At 45.4% G+C, this 24,458-nt stretch overlaps 1 protein-coding gene and 1 non-coding gene across 9 annotated transcripts in view; one reads left to right on the forward strand and one right to left on the reverse strand.

Annotated features, from left to right (window-relative positions):
* HHAT (hedgehog acyltransferase) overlaps positions 1-24,458 on the forward strand; it is a 359,469-nt gene that overhangs the window by 186,951 nt on the left and 148,060 nt on the right. For all 8 annotated transcript variants that reach the window (XR_007473259.1, XM_049701435.1, XM_033438077.2 and 5 more), the window contains one exon: positions 14,663-14,698. Coding sequence is in view for 7 of the 8 variants with exons in the window: in XM_049701435.1 (XP_049557392.1) it covers positions 14,663-14,698 (36 nt within the window). In the remaining variant the exon portion in view is untranslated. The remainder of the gene's footprint in view (positions 1-14,662; positions 14,699-24,458) is intronic.
* Positions 23,639-23,724, reverse strand: LOC117203470 (small nucleolar RNA SNORD86). Its single transcript, XR_004486240.1, has one exon. It is a non-coding gene; the product is annotated as a small nucleolar RNA SNORD86 (small nucleolar RNA).

Raw genomic sequence — 24,458 nt, forward strand, 5'->3', positions numbered from 1 at the left:
AAAAGGAGTGCTACCAATTGATTGGAAAGCAGCTGTTTTACAAGAAGCCTTGTGGTTTGCTGTTTACTGTTTGTGCTTCAAAATGCTCATACTGCTTCTCAGCCCTGCAACCATAGGTTTTTTCTGACTTGTTGAGATCTTGTGACTGAGGGCTTTTCTCCATCACAAGTTGCAGGGGAGGATCAGAGGAGGACTGTTATTCTCAGCAGGCTCCCAGGGACAGAGGCCCATTTGGCTCTCAAAGAGGAGCTCTCCTAGCAATCTGGGCTTACTGTATTTTTTATTTGTGTATTAGTTACCTCCCTAACCAGTAAACTCTTACAAGGAGAGACTGCCCTCAGCACCTGCCAGTAACTGGCCCAAGGCAGGGACTAGACACATATTTGTTGAAGGGAGGAAGAAAATTCTTTATTCTGTTGAATGGGTTTATGTTTAGAAGAACAAGGTTTGTGGTACAATATGCATATGATGCTACTTTTTCTCAGTGTTTCTATTAAGTGTAGTAAAATTTAATTTTCCCTGAAATATGTGAACTTTAAAATGTTGAAGACTATTTACAATATCATTTTTCTTTCTTGAAGTGAGATCTTTTTTTCCTTTGAAGCCTATCTCATTTTCAGTAACATTCAATGGGAGAAGGGCTTAATTTTCATAATGCAGACGTGGCCCACTGACAGTATGAGTGAGCAGGTCGAGGACTGCTGAGCTAAAGAACTGAAGGTCTCTTGAGGTTCAAAGCTGTGTACATCCCTGAAGGCCAGAGTCCTTGTAGACCAGGCAGCATCATCCGTCAGCTGTATGAGATGCCTTCCTCTCTATCCATGTTACTGAACCAAACTTGGGTACTCTCCCCCCATGCGCAGTAAAGCCAATCTACTGACATTGGGTTGTGGCGAAGGAAAGTGCAGCGCGTATTGTAAGGCGCCAGACAAGGAGTCCTGGAAAGCTAATGCTCGAAAAGACCAAACTCCGCGATGGGTTTCAGCAAAGCATTTTTAAAGGCAAGGTGAGGGAGGGTATTTCTAGGTCATGTGATCAACTCGTGTCCAATTCTCTGATTGGTTGATGGTTAGGTAACAGGGTGGTGTCACAGTGGTTAACATTATCCATCTTTAGGCTCTAGTAGGCCTGGAGACTATGTGCTCATGGTCATCAAGTAGTTAACTTCATTTGGTGGGGTTTTTCTGCATCTGTAAAGTAACTCAGGAAATGTGCATGAGATACTGTTATCTAGGTACTTCAGAGGGCAGCGAAAGCACAGGATACGAGGGGAGGGCTGTCCCTGGAAGGCCCCATAGGGTCCTGCTTGGTTACATCCAGAACATGGAACAAAGAACCACTAATGAGGCTGACGTAGGCTTGGCCCACTGACCTGGCTTTGGCATTATAACTATGAAAAACAAAAGCAAATGTCTGCATGATGGTTTGTGAAAAGTCAAGAGATTTTGTGTGTATTAGCTCTCTGCCTTGCTGTCTCTTGATTTTTCCTCGCTGGCTGTGCTGGGCTGATCAGTCCCATGCAGTATGTCCTGTCTGGTTTGCGTAAGACCATCTGTGTCATGCTGCTTTAAGCCTCAGGTCTTGCACCGTGATACAGCCCTGCAAAGTTCCATCCTCATCTGTGCCCCTCTGCTCCCTGCTCCCCATTCCCTATACCTGTATCTGCTTTATTGCAATGTGAGTTATTTTCCCTTTGACAAAGGTTGCTTTGTAACCTCTTCTATTTTTTTCTTCTGAATTTCAATAAAGAGAATTTGATAGAAAGTTACAGAAGGAAAGATAGTCATATTCACCTTGATTAGCTGGAGCCACCTAGGTAAAAGAGATGCCTAAGGAGAGACTAAGAAATTTTGCTAGTAATTAGCATAGCAGAGGCCGCAAAGACTTGGAGACCCATTGTTTTAAAACCCTGAAACTCTGCTTACATCTTGGACAGTCAAGTAGGGAATAAATAGCAAAGGGGCATTCTTATCAAGGCTCCCATATATAATTAGTATGAAAATAAAACTGAAGAGGGAAAGGGTACAAATTAGTGAGAATTGACACTAATATCTAATTTATTTATAAAATGTATTATCAAGTATCATTTTTATATATAATGATATATATAATATATATATTTCATTTTTTTGAAATTCCAATTATGGTAATGAATCTTTTGTTTCAGTATAAAAAAAGAGGAAGAACCTGTGTCCCTCACCCCAGTTAAACATACTTGAGCCTTATTTCTGTCTTTTCAAACCTATTTGCCTTAGATTATTAATAGTGGCAGAACCAAATGTTTGACTGTCCCCAGGAGTGAAACTAGATCATTGATGATCATGTGATGCAATTCTTCAGACCATAATGAACAGCTTCATGAGGCACATGGCATGAGGGATCACTCATCGTAATGTTGTATGCACAAGAGAAATGCTGTATGGTGGAACAGGATTTTAATCAGATGACTGATTGTAAATATACAGGTACAGGGAAGACTTTTCAACTTTTAAGACTGTGTTAACATTTGCTCTGTGTTGAATTCCTGTGTTTTGGTGGCATTTGGGGGATAAGTATTGACTTGTTTAATTGCCTAGTTCCCAATCCCAACCTTCTGAGGCCTGACCTACTTTGTCGAGGTTCCCGAAACACTGAGTATCTTGGGTCCAGTTTACTTTATAAACAGAAGCTGAGGCCCATGTCTCTATATATCTTCCCTGATGGGGGAATGAAAGGCGAAGATCAGATGTTCTCATTTTCTATTTGGAGATAATTCGGTAGTCAGGTTGTCAAGGGCAACCTGGGCACAAAGATCAGCAGGGCCGCATCAGCAATTCCATGGGGGTATGTTTTCTCTCCTTTTGTCTTGTTGCTTCTGGTTGCCTTCTGGGCATCATCACTGCAAGTGCTGCTTGGGAGAGAGAAGAGTACATCTATCACCATCTCCTATGGCTCTGGAGCCAGCTCTCCTTCTACTCAGCAATATTTTAGATTCCAGCCCATAGTGATGTTCTGTGGGGGTCCTAGTAACTGGCTTCCAGGGGGAGGAGCCTAAGCACCATGGAATTGACATGCTGCCTAGATGGCACTTCCCACCCCAGATGGGCCAACTTCTATTTATCCTACAAACCCCAGCTAGAACATTACCTCCTCTGGGAAGCCCTTACTGAATGCCTCCCCTGCTGTTATAATGTAAATACCTGTTTCGTGAGCAGCTGGACACTGTGTTTGTTTTTTGGGGGGTCTTTTGGTTTGTTTGATTTTTTTTTTTTTTTTTTTTTTTTTTTGTGGTACGTGGGCCTCTCACTGTTGTGGCCTCTCCCTTTGCAGAGCACAGGCTCCGGACATGCAGGCTCAGCGGCCATGGCTCATGGGCCCAGCCGCTCCGTGGCATGTGGGATCTTCCTGGACTGGGGCACGAACCCGTGTCCCCTGCATCGGCAGGCAGACTCTCAACCACTGCGCCACCAGGGAAGCCCAGTTTGTTTGATTTTTTACAAGACCCTGTCCATCCCATCAGTAGGTGCTTTAATTTTATTAATGTGAGGGGACCCCCTCTACCATAGTCCTACCTCAGCAATTAATATCCCCTATTACTATGTTTCAGGCGTCCAAACCCAGTGTATTCTTCTTAAGAATAAAAAAAAAAAATCTTTCCTAGTCCAGAAATTACAAACACAATCTTTTGATAAGCATATCTCATTTGATTTATAATATATGTCACTTTAAAAGCTCTGAATTTTTTTTTTCCCGTCTTGCCTCTAGGTTTTTCTGACCATTTTCTTTCTTTCTTTTTTTTTTTTGGATTCCATATATATGTGTTAGTATACGGTATTTGTTTTTTTCTTTCTGACTTACTTCACTCTGTATGACAGTCTCTAGGTCCATCCACCTCACTACAAATAACTCAGTTTCGTTCCTTTTTATGGCTGAGTAATATTCCATTGTATATATGTGCCACATCTTCTTTATCCATTCATCTGTTGATGGGCACTTACGTTGCTTCCATGTCCTAAAGCCCTGAATTTTTAATGAGGAGATCTGCGTTCAAGTTGAAGTTGGGTTCCTTATTAACGATATGATTGTAGGCAAATCATTTAACCTTCATTCATGCATTTATTCATTCATTCACATATTTATTGAGCCTATGGGCCAGTCCCTGTTAGGCACCCTGCATTGGCTTCCTTAGCTAGCAAATGGGCATAATATACGCGCCCTAATTTTCCTTACAGTTTGTTAAGAACGTTTGTGACAGTGCTTTGTAAATGTAAAGCTCTATTGAGACATTATTATTATTTTAATGGACAAGGACTTGTGCATTAGGAATAGAATAGAACAAAGAAGCAGAGAATTGCTTCTTTAGTAGGATTTGTTGTAGCCACATCAGAAAAGTGTTATGGACATATCAAAGTGCAACATCTGGGGTGGATCAGCCTTAATTCTTTTTTTTTTCTTCCTTGCTATCTCTACATTTGAAATATAATCCTGAGAACAAGAATCCCATTGGCTTAGCCTCGGTGTCTTTCCTATCCTCCTCAGGAAGGCAGAAACAGGAACTGACTGTCTCGCTAGAACTGGACACAGTGGGTGAGAGGGAGGTCCCCAGAAGGATGTCAGACTTCCCCCAAAATAAACAAGCAAGCAAACAGAAGCAGCAAATGTCTACCACGTAACTCTTATCCATTTTTCTCTCAATGGATGACTTTGTCTCATGCTCTGTTAAAAGACCTCCCTCTACTAATTCTGCTGGCTTCTGCACCCATCCCTTGGCACAGTGGAAAATTTCCCCCTAGATGAACCAAAAAAAACACCTCTCATCCTTCTGAAGCTACGACCCTCCCTTCTCCCCTTTAGGACCATGCTGTATTCCCAACCTGGGAGTTATTTATACCCACTGTCCCTGCTTCCTCTCCTTCTCATTCACTCTTCACTCTGGCCTGGCTTCCATTTCAGCCACTCAGTGAGACTGCACTGGTCCAAGCTGCCAGTGACCTTTCATGTTGGCCAGTATGTCTAGTGGATAGTTTTACATGAAGAAATGAAAAGCAAGATGAACTTAGATCACCATGCACAAAAGTTAACTTCAAATAGCTTAGCGACTTAAATATAAGAGCAAAACTTAAAGCTTTTAGAAGAAAACATAGGAGAAATATCTTCAAGACTGTGGGTTAGGCGAAGATGTCTTAGCCATGACACTGAAAGCATGATCCATAAAAGAAAAGTTGATAAGTTGGACATTTAAAAATTCAAAATTTTTGCACTTCAAAAGACAATTTTAAGAAAATAAAAAGACAAGCTACAGACTGCGAGAATATATTTCAAGTCACACATTGGATAAAGGACCTGTTTCTAGAATGTACACAAGCGTGGGAACTTAGCTTTCTTGTTCACTTTTGTATTCTAAGCATCTATTGCAGTGCATGACATTTGGAAGGGGCTCCATAAATATTTGTGGGATAAATGAATGAATATAAGTAGCACTAGTGCAGTTTGGAGAAGAGTTTTTAGGAACATAATAAAGACTGAGGAGGAGAGAAAATAATCTCGAACATTTGTAGAATGCACTTGTACCCACTACATTTATTCCTTTTTGGCACTGTAGGTATCATCATCTCCATGCCACAGTGAACGAAACTGAGACATGCAAGGATGATTTATTTTTTTTTTGCCTGAGATCAAATACTATGAAGTGGGAGAGCCAGAGAGCAGACCTTGAATTTCTAATTCCACATAAGGAAACATGGGATGTGGTTTCCGCTGTAGTTTAGGATAGCTCTTCACTCCCAAGCCACGTATGCCTGGCACTGTGCCTTCTCTTCTTGTCTTTCTCCGACAGTATGAGATGTCCAGATCTCTAGGCTTTGGGGTTATTTTCTCAGAATTTGCTCCCTGATAATCTGATGGCAGACACACTTGTCTGATAAAGTGAAGAGCTGTCATGTGAAAACCTGGCACTAGCTTTCACTATGTTTGTTTTTGAAAATTTGTCCTCCCAGGGCTACAATTCTCATTTTCTACCTTCCCGTCAAACTGTATTTCACCAAACATGTTTTGGCTGCCAACTGGGATCTGACTGGCCTAACTTCACTTTCACTTTTCCCTGTTTTCCCCACATCACTTTCTGTTCGTGACTGTGCAGGCTCTAATCTCAAATTGATAGGCAGGTTAGATCCAGACTGGACCAGACTGTGGAAAAGCATAAGAAAGTGAGGGAATGGCATGCTGCAGACTCTATACACGGACTTCTACAGGTGGTGATGGAGATGGTGTGACCTGATGTCGGTTATTATATGATGTCAACAGGAAGCCTGTTCTAAGTAACAATATTATGTCCTGAGCATTCTCCGAAAATAAAGACGCTGATTGAGGCTGAGAGGAGGGCGCTATTGTGACACTTTGAATAAATTAGAACTGGGGTCTAGGGGACCTGGACTGTTAAGCCTCAGCTCTGCTGCCCGTTGTGTTTCAAATTATTTCATCTTCCTTATCCTTTCTTTCCTAAACTGCCAAGTGAGGAGGTTAGAGCCGATAAACTTTAAGGTCTTTTTCACTCTTTGAAATTAAGCTAGGTAGCCCAACCAGAACTAATCAGGGCTTCTTGAGTCTGGGTGTAAACTTTATTCTCCTAGTGACTTGATTTCGTTTTGACCTCCAGCCCTTTAAGTCAGTCTTCAAACTTCCCAGGTAGGAATGTGAGAGCTAAACTTTGGCAGCCCACTCGTGGGATAAACAGGTCTGGAGATGAAAAACTGTGAGGATTGTACATTGAAGAAGGCGAGGCAAGGATTGAGATCTGAATATGGTACCTCACCAAATACTGCCCCACGTGTGTCATGCTAAGTGGCCATAACAACAGTGGTTCTAAACCAGGGGTCCCCAACCCCTGGGCCATGGACCACTACCGGTCTGTGGCCTGTTAGGAACCGGGCCTCACGGCAGGAGGTGAGCAGCGGGCAAGTGAGTGAAGCTTCATCTGTATTTACAGCCGCTCCCCATCGCTCACATCACTGCCTGAGCTCCGCCTCCTGTCAGATCAGCGGCGGCATTAGATTCTCATAGGAGCGTGAACCCTACTGTGAACTGCGCATGCGAGGGATCTAGGTTCCTTATGAGAATCTAATGCCTGATGATCTGAGGGGGAGCTGAGGTGGTGATGCTAGCACTGGGGAACGGCTGCAAATACAGATTATCATCAGCAGAGAGGTTTGACTGCACAGAGACCATAATAAATCAGTTGCTTGCAGACTCATATCAAAACCCTATCAGTGGGCTTCCCTGGTGGCGCAGTGGTTGAGAGTCCGCCTGCCGATGCAGGGGACACGGGTTCGTGCTCCGGTTCGGGAGGATCCCACGTGCCGCAGAGCGGCTGGGCCCGTGAGCCATGGCCGCTGGACCTGCGCATCCGGAGCCTGTGCTCCGCAACGGGAGAGGCCACAACAGTGAGAGGCCCGCATACCGCAAAAACAAAAACAAAACAAAACAAAAAAACAAGACAAAACCCTATCAGTGAGTGGCAAGTGACAACGAACTCAGGGCTCCCACTGATTCTGCATTATGGTGAGTTGTGTAATTATTTCATTATATATTACAAGGTAATAACAATAGAAATAAAGTGCACAGTAAATGTAATGCGCTTGAATCATCCTGAAACCATCCCCCACCCCAGCCCCGGTCCGTGGAAAAATTGTCTTCCACAAAACCGGTCCCTGGTACCAAAAAGGTTGGGGACCGCTGTTCTAAACCATACCTCACTGATTATATGAGATTTGCAGCTTCTGGCCACAGTTCATTGCTTTTTTTTTTTTTTTTTAAACTCTAGCTCCCAAGCAGCCAAGATCAGCCTGAGAGAGAGGACCAGGACCCCAAAAGGCAGGCAGCCTGGCAGAGCAGAACAGATCCTGGATCTAACTGTGGGCTCTGGTCTGAGTTCTGCCATGGACATGCTGTGTTGGCCTGACCCTTCCTTTTCTCAGAGGGGGTTCTCTGTGCTCTGTGAGTAACTGTAAGTGCACACCACTCTGGCAGGTGGTACGACCCTAATTTTGATGCACTGTGAGGCCCCAACAGGAACAGCAGTCAGAATTGTAATAAATAAACCGTCAGGGTTGCAATGGAAGCATTAGCCCAGGCACAGTCTACTAATTTGCTCATGGTTATCGGACACGAGCTACTGCTATGGAAGTGAGGCTTCAAACTTAGAGATGCTTCCTGAAAGTGACTGAAACAGGGAGTCGGAAGCCTGAGGCTAGGTGGCAGCTTTAAGTTCATCCATTCTGGTTTTCTGTCTGATGGTTCAGTCTCCTCTAAACACCCTTTTAACCCATGCTTGAACTCGTCTTGTGATGGGAAATTCACTGCCTTGTTAGGATACTGCAGCTTGTTCCACATTTCCCTCTCCTCTGTCAAACTGTTGCTGCTATCAGGTGATGTTCAGACAACAAAAATGTCCACGTCACACATGCACGCAGAAGATTTCCCATCTTTATTTTCCTTAAGGAACCGGGAATAATATGCACAGGACCGCTGCTTCTTATGTCTCCTCATAAGGATATCTTGGTTTACTGTGAGCTGGTAGCCGTGAGAGATTCCTTTCTTAAAAGGTGATCAGAATAATGGTGCTATAGTTTGGTAGGTATCTTATTTCAGGAGCGAAGCCCCATTTCTATCTGTGGGTATTAATGTTATATATTTACATATAGTAGTGGATGTGTTAAATGATTACGTTTGAGCATCTGCTATCTGCAGTGTACTATGCTAAGTGCCAGAGCAGGCGGGGGCGTCGGTGCCTTCTGACAGCACATCAGTCACACGTTGATTTGTTACCCATCTGGGTTCTTGGACTCTTTAATCAATAGAAATTGATAAGAGGCCAGACGAGAAATTCAGGCAAGACTTTATTGGGACTCCTGCTGCAGCACGAGGGGGCGAACACAAGTAACAGGTTCCCTTGCTCGCGCCTGAGGAGGAGCCAGCTGGTCCCTTAAATGGGGTTAGGGTTGGGGCGGACCGGTGGGTTGGGCTGGAGGAGTGGCTTGGGTGACCCCTTGTGGTGCTCTGTGAGTGTGTTGGGGGGAGGGGATGGTGCGCAGTGCCCTGCTTTTGCTCCATGCATCTCAGAAGTGGCAGTTGGGTTTTGGTCTTTTTGTATCTTGTTCATAATTTGCCCCAGCTGTGTGCATGCATGCATTTATTTTTAGTCCCTTATAGTTTCTTTGTATTCTGTTGCTCAAGGAGACGTTTGTCCAGGTACAAGCATTGCAGCAAAGAGTCCCGGGTCCCAGGTCCCAACCTGTCTCAGATTCACCCAATAGATACTGAGAATCTACTTGGTGACTGCCTTTGGTTCTTGCCCTTAAGGAGTTTGCAGTTCACCGAGGGAGACAGCGTTTGATATCGATCGCACTGTATTGAATTATTATTGACTTTCCCACCTCTTTACTAGGCTCTGCTCTCCTTTAAGCAGGGGGGTTATGTGCCATGCATTTCTGAATCCCCACCACCTGGCACATTGTAGGCACAAGGTAAATATGTGTTAAATGGGTCAGTAGCTAAATGCATGAAGGGAAAAACACAGACTTTGGCATCTGGTGCTCTGAGCTAGGTCTTGACTCAGCAATTTGCCAGCTAGGTGGCTGGGGATAAGGCCATGCAGCTTTATGAAACAGGGGCCTATTTTGCAGGGTGGTTGCGAGGATTAAAAGAAAGAATGCACAGATTGCCTAGCAGTGCCTGGCATACAAATCTAAAAACAAAAATAGTATTCTCTTCCTACTCTAGCTCCCTTAAGGCACCTTTTTCATCTATCCAGGAAAACCAAGGAGAACATATTTCTAGAGTTCACTGGTTTGCTTGTGTTTTGAAATTAAAGACAAAGCCCCACAGGTGAGACCCCACCCCGAACCCTTTGGAAGGAGCCCAAATCAGCTTTTCCATTGTATAGAGGAAACCCAGGGTGCCACTTGAGGAAGATGAAGTTCTGGAGATGGATGGTGGCGATAGTTTTACAACAATGTGAATGTACTTAATGCCACTGAACTATACACTTAAAAATGGTTAAAATGGTAAATTTTATGTGATGTATACTTCACCACAATACATTAATACAACAAAAAAAGAAAAAAATATTGCTATGACTTATAGCTCTCCCAACAGGTGGGCCATTTTTAAGTGTAAGTAATCACCAGGCCATTCTCATTCCCTTAATCTGCATGTGGGTCACCAAGCGTTATTGAGGTGGTAATTCCCTAAGAAGCCAAGACTTTGAGGCTGCTTGGTTTGAAATTGAGTGATAAGAGGCACTCGCACCTATTTTGCAGGTTATGTTTCCCTTTATTTGCTCCACCCTGCATGAGTCTGTCAACAAGTCTTTTTGACTCCACACAAAATCCTGTTGGAATCCGTCCCTGTCTCTCCTCTCTTGTTTCCAGTATTTCCATCTGGGGGCTGAGCCCCCATCATCTCTCACCTGGACTGCAATGGCTGTTTAAGTGGTCTCCCTGCCCTCCGGCTTCTCTTACCATCCATTCTCTTCAGGACACCCAGAGTGTTCTTTTTAATATGCAAACCAAAGCATACCACAGCTCTACCGCTGGAAGAATGAAATTTAAATAAAGGAAAAAATACCACTCCTCTGTTCCTATCAATGTTAAATTAAAACCCAAACTCCTTATCATGCATGCGTCCTTTCAGATCTGGTCCCTGCCCCCCTCTCCCAACCTCTGCTGTCCCCGTCTCCCCTCGCTCACCATTCTCCAGTCACGCTGGCCTTCTTTCTCCATCTCTCACCTGCCCCATTCCTTCCCAACCTGGGCCCTTTCTCTGGATGTCCTACTGCCTGGAACACTAGATCCTCTGATCTTTGCATAGCTGGCTCTTTCTGACCATACAGATCTCAACCCAAATGTCACCACCTCAGAGAAGCCTTCCCAGAGTGCCTGTGTGGCCTGTCCCTCTGTGCTGTCACTGTGTGTGCATTCTCTGCCCTCTGATGTTATCTTCTGTATGTAAGTGCTTATTTGTTGTTTATCTCTTCCACCTAGAATGTGAGTGCCATGAGAAGTAGGTGCCTTGTTATGTTACCCTCCACTGCATCCTCAGGGCTAGACCAATGCCTGGCCCATAGAAGGCCCAGATGGAATATCTATCGAATGAATGAATACCAGATGAATTAATGCCGTAAAGGAGTAAGATATGTTTACCTATGAAATAGTTCTGTTTTTGTCCTCTTGCATTTTTCCTGTCACGTTTTCTGATGCAAATCTCCATCCCACCCTCACCTCGACCATCTCCATTCTACTTGTTTCCAGGTAATTATTAACCCTTTATAGCAGGGGTCCCCACTCCCTGGGCCTCGGGCCAGTAGCAGCCCACGGCCTGTTAGGAGCCTGGCTGCACAGCAGGAGGTGAGCGGCTGGGGAGCGAGCGAAGCTTCGCCAGCCACTCCCCATCGCTCCCCATCGCTCGCATTACCGCCTGAACCGTTCTGCCCCCCCACCTGCCCCCCGGTCCGTGGGAAAATTGTCTTCCACGAAACTGGTCCTTGGTGCCAAAAAGGTCGGGGACCCCTTCTTTATACTGTTCTCTTGACAGCTTGCCTGTCACAAGGATGCTGAAAGTCCTCCGCTTGTCCCAGCCTCAAATTCCATCCGCCACCAGTCACACGTGTATGAGAGGAAACAGTCTGAAACACAACCTGTGTCACAGCCCCTCACTTCTGTACATTTAGACCCTGACTTTTAGGGCCGCCATAGCTACAGGTGAAGCTGGGTGTGCACTGGTGTGTATTGGTGTGCCAGTATGAGATGCTGGTCAGGAGCGGGGCAGGCAGGGTGAGGCTCCCCGTGACCCCAGCCCTCACCCCTGCACTCAGCTTCAAGGCTCTTTGTGGGACACTGATCCTCCGGCTCGCCTGCCTATGCCCTGAGCTTGGTGCTCGCCCCTCAGAGTTCCAGCCCCGCTGCCCCCTTCTCCAGGGCTCAGGCCCTGCCCGTGCCCTGGATTAATGGCCTCCCTTTCTGGGCTGCATTGTAAGACAACTTATGTCCTTCTTTTTATTTATTTATTTATTTTTGCGGTACGTGGGCCTCTCACTGTTGTGGCCTCTCCCGTTGCAGAGCACAGGCTCCGGACGTGCAGGCCCAGCAGCCATGGCTCACGGGCCCAGCCGCTCCGCGGCATGCGGGATCCTCCCGGACCGGGGCACGAACTCGTGCCCCCTGGATCGGCAGGCAGACTCTCAACCACTGCGCCACCAGGGAAGCCCCATATGTCCTTCTTTTTAATGTGTCTTGCTTCTCCTGCTGAGTTATTAGGAATGGGGCTGCCATTAAAACAACTCTTAAAAACTGGAGGAAAGGAGACTACTATTTATTGAGTACACGTGGTGGACCAAGCACTGTGCTAAGCCCCGTATTTTCTCTATTTTCTCACTTAATTCTCATAACCTCCCTACGAGTAAGGGGTCTCCATTTTTCCCAGTGGGGAAGCTGGAGCCCAGAGAATCGACACAGCTTTCCAGAGCCTGGCTGACTCTAAGACCCGAGGAGGTAGGTGGCGCCTGCAGAGACCGTGGGCTTGCCCGGAACAGGGGGAAGCAGAGGTCAGGTGGAGGTGGAAAGGAGCGCTGATTTAAAATCAACAGCCATTTTCAATTAGTAATAATGAGGGGCAGTGAGAGCCTGTACTTTTAGTGGGAGGAGCACATAATTCATGGCTTTCAGGGCTCAGTTTGACTCCCAGCTCTGTCCTCTCTTAGCTGTGAGCTCTGTGCCAGTTACTTAGCCTCTGCACTCTAGTTCCTTCACCGATAAATGGGGATGCCAGTACCTACCTCGCCGGCAACCAGGTACGTGTGTGAGTACTGAACAGAGTAGTTGCTACCTTCTAGATGCTAAATGAATAACAATTTCTATGAATATTTTTAGGTTTTTCATTATTGCTTGAGGGTCTTCTTCCCCTACCGCACCTCTACACTGAGGGTCTCTGTGATTCCTTTCATGTCTGTTTCATCCTCTGATTCCTGTAACAGAGTCTGTTGCTGGTGTAATTGAAAAGACTGAAATCTTTGTTTTAATCCATACATACTTCTACCGCCCATATTGCTGTTCTGGCAAACGTACAATTGCTGTCTGTCATATGAAGGTTTTACTTATGTTGCTGAGCAATGTAGCCTTGGTTTTGGTCGAGAGGAGGGACCATTTCTGTTTCTGTTTCTTTTTTTTTTAAATCTGTGTTAAATATGAGTATAGGAATTGACCTTATCCAGGTCAATGTAAAATCAGCTGAAACAAATCAGCTACCCCTGCAGGTATATCTCCCTCTAGAGCTCTGCTCAGAGGCTTATGAGTAGATGGAATTTACGCACAATACCTTGACTTTGAGTTTCCCTGAATTATATAACTATTTCAGGTAAGTGATATAATAAATGAGGTACCTCGTATTTTGGCTTTGTTTATTCTCACCTACCCTGTGTCTATAATCTATAAACAGATGCTTGAGCGCATGAAAGAATCTTGTCATTTAAAGGTATCCCACAAGGAATCTTAATATCTATAATCACCTGCTATATGTCAGGGACGGTGGGGTGCCAAGTAGGCTGAGATGTTCCAGGGAAGGGCTAGGGTGGACCCGGATGCTAGGGACAGTCAGGGCCTGCCTGGGCAGTTGGACCCCACTCTAGGGGGAATTTCTGAGTCCACTGCTCACTGTCTGTAGGGACAGAAGTCCCTCGGGCTTGCCCCAGGCTGCTTGCTAACTGGGGGGGCCAGTCCAGTGGGTGGCACATAACCACCACCATCCAGGTGTTAGGAGTAGTGATTATACCTGGTGGGCGGCACCATCGTGACTCGGGCCAGTCTTTTTACTCACGGCCAGACACAAAGGTGAGAGAAGGACACCGGCTAAGCAGGCAGAGGTTTAGGGGGAACAAGCGTGCTCATTAGGGCAACCAAGGCCGTCCCACTCATATGGACTGAGCCAGTCTGGTGGTGTCAGAGGGAGGCTGTGACTGAAGGGGTCCACTACCGCCCAGGGTTTTCTGGATGCTTGTGTGACGCCCAAGCACAATGCAACCAGCGAGTGCATGGAACTGCCTTCTCCCTTCCCTGCTAGAGCGGACCCGGATATGGGGGGGTTGTTCTCTCCTGCGAAAAGCTCCAGGGACTATGGCCAGGAGGAGATGGAAGAACAGAGTTCACCTTCCCCCACCCCTCTTCTTCCCTCTGGCCAGTGTGGATTCATGCTTTTAAATCATAATTTCATTTATTTTTGAGTAAATGAACATCAGAGACAACTAGTGCTATAAAATGACTCCCCTTTTGGAAAAGTGGTGAAGTTCACTTTTCTGGCTTCTGTTTCGAGAGAGAGAGAGAGAGTTTAGGCTTGCTGAGATACTTTTGCTCTCATGAAGCAGTGGTTCTGCATCAGAATCATCTGGCGGGCTTGTTAAAGCTAATTACTGGGCCTCATCCCCAGGATTTCTGAATCAGTGTGTGAGGGTGGGGACTGAGAATTTGACCTGGGAATGCTGCTGTGGTTGCTCCAGGGGTCATGCTTCGAGAACCACTGTCATGGAGTAATCCATATATTCACCATGTTCCAAATGTGAATGATATATTTTTGGTCAAGTTCACCACTGCTGTGAATATCTTCTATTGATACGCTTGTCTTTGTCTCCCTTCAACAGGTATTTTGACGTTGGACTGCATGATTTCTTAGTTAGGTAAGCCAATAGTTTTTATTTTAGGTATCATTGGAATAGTGTGTCTATTATGGAATACTGAGATGAAAATAAAATCCTTGTGAGATATCTTGATAAATAATGGCAACCATATATTTGACAAGAAAATACCACTAGCTCTGTTTTTTGTGCCTCCCAGAATCACACAAGAATATTCTTTTTAAACAATCAAAGGAATTTATTTTTAAAGGGGTTTGTATCTGAAATGATAGTTACCCAACTGTTGGGCTACTGGAAAGACAAATAGAATAGTGAAGAGGGGACTTTCCTGGTGGCTCAGTGGTTAAGAATCCGCCTGACAATGCAGGGGACATGGGTTCGATCCCTGGTCCGGGAAGATCCCACATGCCGCGGGTAGCCCCTGCTCGCCGCAACTAGAGAAAGCCCGTGCGCAGCAATGAAGACCCAACGCTGCCAAAAATAAATAATAAAGTAAATAAATAAATTTATAAAAAAAAGAAAAGTGAAGAGAGCCAGCTTGCGTTCATACATTAAACAACCCTCTTGACCAATTTTCCCTCCGTTGAATTTAAGCTTTTTAAACTGAATCTACTACTTGTTTCACAACCATGAAGATACAGTCTTGTTCATCATTGAAAGAGATCGCAGTTTATATCCTAGTATATTGGTGATTTTTACCAGCGTTGGCTTATGGGGCATATTAATTCCAAATAGCTATTAAATCAAACAGAGGTTAAATGGAAATATACCAGAAGATTAACAGTGTTGGTAATAATATGCACAATATTTTTCCTGTTATAAACTTTATTGTACTTTTTAGATTTTTTATTATATTGAGTTATATTCATTATTCTAATAATGGTGGAAAGTGGTCATTAAAAATACCTATCAAAAATAAATGTGGGGAGCAATAATGGTTGCTGAGGGACTATAAGCTAAGATCACAAGGAAACCAGAAATCATGTAGAGTGATTTACTTTCTGCAAATATGTAGCTCTAAATGCTAATTAATTCTGAGTCTACTAATAAACAGTATTGTAAATCACATGTGATTTCTGGGTAGATGTTACAGTAGTTCAGTTCTCCACAATGCATGGCCATCTCCCTGTGGTTAAGATGCTGTCTGAGGGGACATGTACATCTTTGGCATCACCTTGATCCTAAACCAGCAGCATTTCCTCTGTGACAGATTGCATATGGCGGTGTTCCGAGCAAAGCCATACATACCTTGTCCTTTCTCTAGGTCTTTATGCAAGGCTGTGCTTGGAAATCTCCTTGGCCTACCCCAGACCCAAGGAATCTGGATTATCCTGGCTTTCTCCAGGATATGACACACACAAGGCAGTGTGTAAACAGTTACCCTTGACACATCAAGGGTAAATGTATTTTAGTTAGGAGGGTTAAAGGGCCAGTGGTCATGGGAAAGGCAGGCATGAGAATTCTATACCTAAACCGATAAGAAAAACTGTCTGGGTGTACTTCAGGGAGTTGTTTGGATTTTTTGAGTTAATGTCTTTGGTACTTTGTATTACTCCTGTGCTACTGTTCACGTAATTACTGTGGTAGCTGCAAGTTTGTACTTCTCTTACTTTCTCTAGTAACTTTCTTGAGGGCAGGGAACACGCCTCAATCATCTTTCCATAATTAAACTGGATGGAATCAACCTTCAGCAAACATTTGTGTATGGGAATGTAAATTGATACAGCCACTATGGAAAACAGTATGGAGTTTCCTTTAAAAAAAAAAAAATAGAACTACCATACGACCCAGCAATCCCACTATTGGGCATATACCCAGAGAAAACCATAATTCAAAAAAAGTCATGTACCACAATGTTCATTGCAGCTCTATTTACAATAGCCAGAACATGGAAGCAACCTAAGTGTCCATCAACAGATGAATGGATAAAGAAGATGTGGCACATATATACAATGGAATATTACTCAGCCATAAAAAGGAACGAAATTGAGTTATTTGTAGTGAGGTCGATGGACCTAGAGTCTGTCATACAGAGTGGAGCAAGTCAGAAAGAGAAAAACAAATACTGTATACTAACACATATATATGGAATCTAAAAAAAAAAAAATGGTCATGAAGAACCTAGGGGCAGGATGGGAATAAAGACACAGACCTACTAGAGAATGGACTTGAGGACATGGGGAGGGGGAAGGGTAAGCTGGGAGAAAGTGAGAGAGTGGCATGGACATATATACACCACCAAATGTAAAATAGATAGCTAGTGGTAAGCAGCCGCATAGCACAGGGAGATCAACTCGGTGCTTTGTGACCACCTGGAGGGGTGGGATAGGGAGTGTGGGAGGGAGACGCAAGAGGGAGGAGATATGGGAATATATGTATATGTATAGCTGACTCACTTTGTTATAAAGCAGAAACTAACACACCATTGAAAAGCAATTATACTCCAATAAAGATGTTAAAAAACACAAAAAAACCCCAACCAACCAAAGAAAAAAACAATTGTGTAGAAGTGACTGAATGAGTAAATGAATGAAATGAGGCAGAAAGGACACAGAGGGTGAGGATTAAGAAGAAGCTGTTCATTTATTCAACAGATAGTTATTAAGCCTACCATGTGCCACTTCCTTGGTTACATCTGGGAATACCACGGTGAGGAAAATAGACATTTGATTTAAAGCTTTCCCTGAGCTCATCTCTTGCCAGCCTTGTGGTTTGAGCAACTTGAAGTGAGGAGGGTGGTCTGCCTCTGGGACCCCTCCTCCCTGTCCTTTTTCTGGGCTCCAACCGTGTTTCCTATGTTGGGTGCAGAGGAGGCAGAGGGAAGGGTTAAGTGCCTCTAATGTAACTGGAACAGATGCTGGGACGCCCTGGCCCTGGCAGGAGGCCCTTATGGGTGCGTGCTAGTAAGATGCTCAACTAGTCACCTTAATCGGTTGTTCTGTGAACCAAGCAGATCTGGGGCTTTTTTCTGCCCTGCTATCTTCCTGCAGTTTTCCTTTCTTTTACTCTGGTAGGGGCAGGACAAATCAACGTGCCCACTGTTATCCACTGTGGGAGTAAAAGTCTCCCCTTCTTGCAGGCATGCCCAGTCTCTGGATGAAGTCTCTTCATCCCCTCCCCCAACATACAGCAGCACTCCCCATTAAGCCAGGAACCTAGGGGCTCGAAGGAGTCTCTTCCTCGGTCCTCTTGCCAGCTTGGGGATAGGGTGGGGCCGGGCGTGGGGTAGGGAGGTGGTTGGGGGAGCAGTCAGTTGTCCATCTCTTAGTAATCCCAGGATGGGGTGCAAACCCCTTTGTTTGCAGCTGTCTTTAGAAAATGGGTCCTTTCTGCTCCCAGTTTGGGAGGTCATGCCTGGTGGGGATTGAGCCCTGTTGATCTTTGGGCACCTTAGTGAGAACTGTTTCATCTGCATGTCGACCCCAGAAGCCAGCGGGGTTGAAGAAGGGTGTGGGCACAATGAAAGTGGGAGGTGAGGGAATGGCAGCACAACTCCTTTAAGAAGTTAAGCTGTGATAGGGAGGAAAGAAAGGCATGGCAGCTGGTGGAGAAGGTGGTTTGAGTGGGGATTTTTTTTTTTCTTTTTAATTGGAGGAGCTCTTGTATTTAGCCACCAGAAGGTCTTAAGTGCCCTTTAGACTTAGAGAAAGTGTTTTCAGTTGGGTGGAGAGAAGCAGCACACGATTGCCGGGGGAACGAAGAAGCAAAGCAGTGAATGGTGACTTAGTGACTCCAGTGGGCAATGGCGCTTTCCTGGAAGTATACCGCTGGAGAGCACCTTAGAGGTTGGAAGAATGTGGGGTCGTACTTGTGGGACCCTTCTTGTTCTGTGATGGCCGGGAGAAGAAAATATATTTCCCTTTGTAAAAGGGAATTGGCATAGTTTTTTTTTTTTTTAATTAACTGCATTTATTGGCTCCAGTAAACTCTTAGCATGTACTCTGGGTTGTCCCGCTGTATTGAATGCTTAGCGTTTGGAAGGAAAGAAGCTGCAGCATGCCTGAAATTAATCAGCTGCATCTTTTACGTTGATGGAAGCAATGTCGACTTCTCTGGAATGACATCAGTTTCCACAAAGGCAAGAGCCCTATCTGTGATCTCAGCCTGGGCAACTGCAGGGAGGGACATGTTTCCTTTTAAGTTGTTGGAGTGCTTCACTGAGCTATGGGGCCGGAAGGCGCTGTCACGTTTAATGAAATGTGAGCATTTCTGATATTGGCGTTTTATGATGACTGTGGGAAAACTCAGTGTGCTCAGTCCTTCTGCATCTTACAGAAACCAAAGGGAAGACTTTCAGGAAACAGTAATCACAACTCACTTAAGAAATAGCCTCAGAAGAATATTGGCTGGAATTCTTAATGTGATGCTACAAAAGGAAAAGGAAAAAAGTGACCAATCTAGGAAAAGAGATTACAGAAGAAACCAGCGCTTTGATTTTAGATAACAGGATGGCTTGTTTAAATTTAGCTTAGTTAAGTTTTGGCAAGAAAGTAGAATTGACTAGTGATGTTCGGTTTGATTCTTGCTGACTGAGGCATATTTCATTTTACCCAGAACTGTAGCCAGCCCTACCCCTTTTATGAAAGGTATACTCTAATTGCTTTGTACCTACCTCCCTGCCCTCTTCTAAGTTCCTCAGGTTGGGGAATCGGTTTAAGTAATACAGGATGCTCTCGTGACTTTTCAAAGAAAACCTGGAGACATCCCTCTTACATGTTGTCTGAAAGATAAAATTTGTCAGTGTTTTTTTTTTTTTTAAACAATTGCTCCGACGCTTATGCATGTAAAAAACAGGAAAGTATTCACCTGTGTTTTCGTCTTTCTGTATTGTTTATATTTAGCTATTTAATCCATTTCAAATACATATTTCAAATAAGAATCTAACTTAAAAAAAAAATAGCAGGAATTCCTTGGTGGTCCAGTGGTTAAGTCTCGGTGCTTTCACTGCCGTGGGCCTGGTTTCAATCCGTGGTTGGGGAACTAAGGTCCCACAAGCCTCATGGCGCTGCCAAAAAAAGAAAAGCAATTTATTCAATAAAGGTCATCACTTTACCTTTTTATTCTAAAGTCCATGTGTGAGTGCATCAGAGCCATTACTTTTGTCCTTGGGAGACTGTTTTGATATCCTGTCAGGACCAGAAGTGCAGTGTGGCGGTGATGCCATGGGTACTTCTTAGGCAAACAGAAAAAGGCAGTGAGCCTCAGGCATGGCCCTAAAGCTGTTTGAGAAGCTCTCTGGAGTTAATACACTCATCAGAAGATAAATTCCTTTGCATAAGCAAACAGATTCTGCCTAGAGAATGTTCAGTATAGTGCAGATTCAATCCTGTACAAATGCTAATGTGTCCATGAAACAGCACAGCTGTGCCCTTTTGAAGCGTGATTTTGTTCTGGTGAGAGAGAAGGTAGAATGGGCCAGCTGCTCACTTCTGTAGTGTCTTTTGTTCTTCTTCTGGAGGTTGATCCTGGGATCCCACAATGGTCTGGAGGGTCTTTGAATTGTCGGAGGGCAGCACATTTCAGTGATGTGTGAATTAATGGTTCACTGAATTCTGAAATAAGCAAAACGGTTTTTAGCTTTCCCTTAGTGACAACCTGTACCTACCTGACCCATTCATAAACCCAGCCCCACAGCAGAACAGAAGCTTCATGAATCACAGGGTAGTTTTTCTCCACCTCTATTCTGAGCACCCTGAAGTTCACCACCACTTTTGCTATAGTTAACGGTGCTGATAAAGAAGTCATTTGAAATATGTCTTGGATTGTATGATGTCCAATATGTTCAAAAGAGTCCGCCTTGCATCTTTAAGAAGTCTAGTAGTCAAGGGCTTCCCTGGTGGCGCAGTGGTTGAGAGTCCGCCTGACGATCCAGGGGACACAGGTTCGTGCCCCGGTCCGGGAGGATCCCACGTGCCGCGGAGCGGCTGGGCCCGTGAGCCATGGCCGCTGAGCCTGCGCGTCCGGAGCCCGTGCTCCGCAACGGGAGGGGCCACAACAGTGAGAGGCCTGCATACCACACACACACACAAAAAGAAGAAGTCTAGTAGTCAAAAGCGAGATTCATTTCAGGCTAAAGGTGTCCTCCTGAGAAGGAGAAGGAAGAGTGCTGGGGATAAGCCTCTCTCTTTCCTGTGTCTCCTCAGGACAGTTGAGACCTGTTTAGGCTCTGAGCTGCTCTGGAAGCGGAGATGTTGAGGAAGAATGTGGGCATTTGGTCCTGGGAGTAAGAACCAGGAAGATAATTAGCATCTGTATTCAGTCTAGTAGCTTAGAAACAACTTAAATACATACTTGAAACCATTATGTATATATATATTTTTTCTTTTTTTTCTTTTTTTTTTGCGGTACGCGGGCCTCTCACTGTTGTCTCTCCCGTTGCGGAGCACAGGCTCTGGACGCGCAGGCTCAGCGGCCATGGCTCACGGGCCCAGCCGCTCCACGGCATGTGGGATCTTCCCGGACCGGGGCACGAACCCGTGTCCCCTGCCTCGGCAGGCGGACTCTCAGCCACTGCGCCACCAGGGAAGCCCTGTGTATATTTTTATAGACAAATATAAAAGGAGGGAAGATAAAACCAATATATATCTATTTTTCAGCACACACAGAGGTGATAACCCAGAGGCCAAATACCTGATTTGTTACATAGGATTTTGAATTTGTTATTGTGTGACTATAACACGGAAGTCAACTTTTGTTTGTCTACGTAGATAATTTTTTAATAGTGGTATAAAAAGTAAATGAGCTGATTAAAAAGCTGCCCCCGCCTGAGGGAGCCTGACCTCTGCATTTCTGCCCCTGATCAGGCACTGCTGATCCCCTCTTAGTGGCAGTGGGAGGAGAGATGTGGCACCTGGGTCGGAGCCACCAAGTCCCCTTGGTCCCTGGCCACTGCACACGCCTCTCCTTTGCAGGGACTGCAGCCTCCCAGCCTTCTTTTTAAAGCTTCCTTTCATTCGACTTCATGAGCTGTGTGGTGTTCCAGTAACAAAGTGTTTTCAATGAAAAGCGAGGAACTTGTACGTGAAGAAAGCCGGATCCCAAAGCGGCCCCACGGAGAAAGATCATAGGATGCAGGCAGGGTGCTGAAGAGAAGGTGACTGCAGCCACCGTTGCTCCCGGGCCCCGTCAGCTTCCAGATCCTGTTGAGTCTGTCTCCTCACCTTCTCTCACATCACCCTTTCCTTTGTTTCTGGAGGAAAGATATGCACCTTTGTCAGTAATTTGGGCTTCTTCCCTCATAGGGCTGTAGTGAGGTTTAATACTATATGCAAAACACTTAGCTCCGTGCCTGGGGAAACAGTGGGGACGTAGTAGGGGTTAGTTTTGTCCTTCCCCCGACCCCACTTCACCTCTGGAATCAGGGTAACAGGGTTTGAGGCCTGGCCCCTCCCCTACCTGTGTGACTTTAGGCAGCTCACTGTCCCTTTCTGAACCCTTGACAACTTACCTGATGCTGTCTCTCCCTGCGCAGAACCAGTCAGTGATTCTCTTTCCTCTGTCAGAACCAGACTAATCCCCTCCCTGCTCGCCCAATGTCCTGGGTCCACCACAGTAGGTCTCAGGCTCCCTTTCCATCTCATCTCACCATTATTCTCCTTTGGGTCACCGCCAAATGGGTCTAAATGCTGCTTTCTGTCTTTCCCCCATTCCCTGGCTTCCTTTCTTGGCTCATGTGTTCCCTGTGCATGAAGTGCCCACCCTGCCCCCATGTCCAAGTCCTGCTTCTCTCAGGTCCATCTCAGATGCGGCCTTCTCCACGCTCAGCATAAGTGTCTCCATCTTGGGCCCATTGTCTTGTTTTTAACAGGCTATATGTCAATTATATCTCCATTTTAAAATAAGGTAATATTTATTCCATTAAAAAAAAAAGAGTAGAGCAATGGACTGAGAAAGTTCCTTTTCCTGGTGACAGAGCTGAAACCAGTATCTCTAGTCTGACTAACCCAAGGACATAGAGCATAGGGAAGTGGTCGCCTGAGCATTTGGCGCCATTAATTTAAAAAAATGTTTAATGAATACATTTTATTTCTCAAAAATGTAACATGACTTAGTAACCATCTCCTTTTTTTTTTTTTTTGACTCGTGAATTTGTTTTTATTTTTATTGGGCTATAGGGGATGGGTTGGGAAATATCTCTGTAAGTTGTGCCCTCCTAGGGAAATGTCTATTCTCATTTTCCTGGGATAGCTTTCGGAGCTTTTTCTTTTTCTTGGAGCTGCAGGTCTTGCTGGCAGCAACCTCTTCAGGTCCACTGCTGAGAGGCTTCTCCTTGGAAGAGAATTTCCTCTTTTTCTTGGGGACCCTCCTGTCTCCTGACTCTTCAGGGTCACTATCTGGTTCCTCTTTGGGGAAGGATTTCTTCCTCTTGGTAGGACTTCCACTGCCAGCTGTCTCTTCACGATCACTACGAACCAGCTCCTCCTTGGAAAAAGATTTCTTTTTTTTTGGGTTTGGAGGAGACAGATGGGGGTCTTCCATTCCATTCTCCTGAGGAGCCTCCTGGGGCTTTTGCTTCTTCGTCTTTTTGGGTCTTTTCATCTGTCTCCTCACATTCCTCCGGGGTCCTACTGCTGTTTTCTGAAGATGCAGGGCAATCACAGCTAGCCTTTTCTTTTCCTTCTTCAAGCATTTCTTCTCCTGTTTCTCCAGCTTCCTAGTAATCTCAGCAGCCGCTTCCTCTGCCTGAACCATTGCCTCCTTCATGACATCCAGATTCTTTCGTGGAATCTCTCCAGTCTCATAGGACAGCCGCTCCTCAACTTGTTCTCGAAGCTTCTCCCCAAATACACTGGTAGGTACCTCAGAGAAGCAATCAGTTCGTGAGGCAATACTGCATGTGTTTGCCAGGTATTGGGAGATGCGGCCTGTGTTCTTGGAAGCTGCTCGGCCAATGAAGGTAGAGTGGAAAATGAGTCCATATTTTGGGGTGTTACCCCTTGTCTTCAGATCTCTGGAAAGTTGGTCCCTGTGCTGGGCCCAGGGAATCACTCAGACACCAGGACTGGCCATTACCCCCATAGCAGAGGCCTGTACAGGTCAGGGAGCCCTGGTCAACCATCACCGTGATCCTTTTTTCTTTTAATGCATTTATTTATGCAACCAATTAAGTGGTCTAAGCACTATTCCAGGAGCTGGGATAAAAGCAATGATGAGCTAGACAATACCCCTGCCCTCCCTCGGCTTGCCTTGTGTGGGTGAAGACAGAGAAAACAAGTAAGCAAGCCCTGTATTGCCCGTGATGTGATGGAGGAGCCAGGTGGGAGAGCTAGCTCCCTTCGATAGCATGGGCAGGAAGGGCCTCTTGGAGGCGGTAGGTGACCCTGGGTAAGAGAAGGGTGAGTGGGAAGAGGCTTCCGGGGGAGATCTGAGGCTGGGCTGTTTCAGGCAGAGGGAAGGGCAAGCGCCAAGACCCTGAGATGGGAAGGAGCCCCTTGAGGAATGGAAGGAGGGAAGCCCGTGGGGCTGGAGGGTGTGGAGCAAGGAGCCAAGGGTCCAAAATGATTCTGGAGGACGAGGCGACGGCCGGACGGTGAAGAAGAGCAGGGTCTCTTTTAGATGCAGTAAGAGCCATTGGAGGGTTTTCAGTAGGGGTGTAACAGGTCTGTGTCAGGCTTAGCTAGGAATTTAGTGAAATTGTGATCTTTGAACCTCAGCCATTACCATGCTGCTCTACCGTGAGCTGGAGCTTGGTGACCCAGGCCTGTCCATGCTCCTCAGGGAAGTTTCTTTGACAACCAGCTGCTGTGAAAGCTACTCTGTGTTGAGTAACAGTAGCCCTAACTATCCTTTAATTTCCTTCTGT

The sequence above is a fragment of the Orcinus orca genome, chromosome 1 (genome assembly GCF_937001465.1).
Source record: "Orcinus orca chromosome 1, mOrcOrc1.1, whole genome shotgun sequence".
In the NCBI taxonomy this organism is placed as follows: Eukaryota; Metazoa; Chordata; class Mammalia; order Artiodactyla; family Delphinidae; genus Orcinus; species Orcinus orca.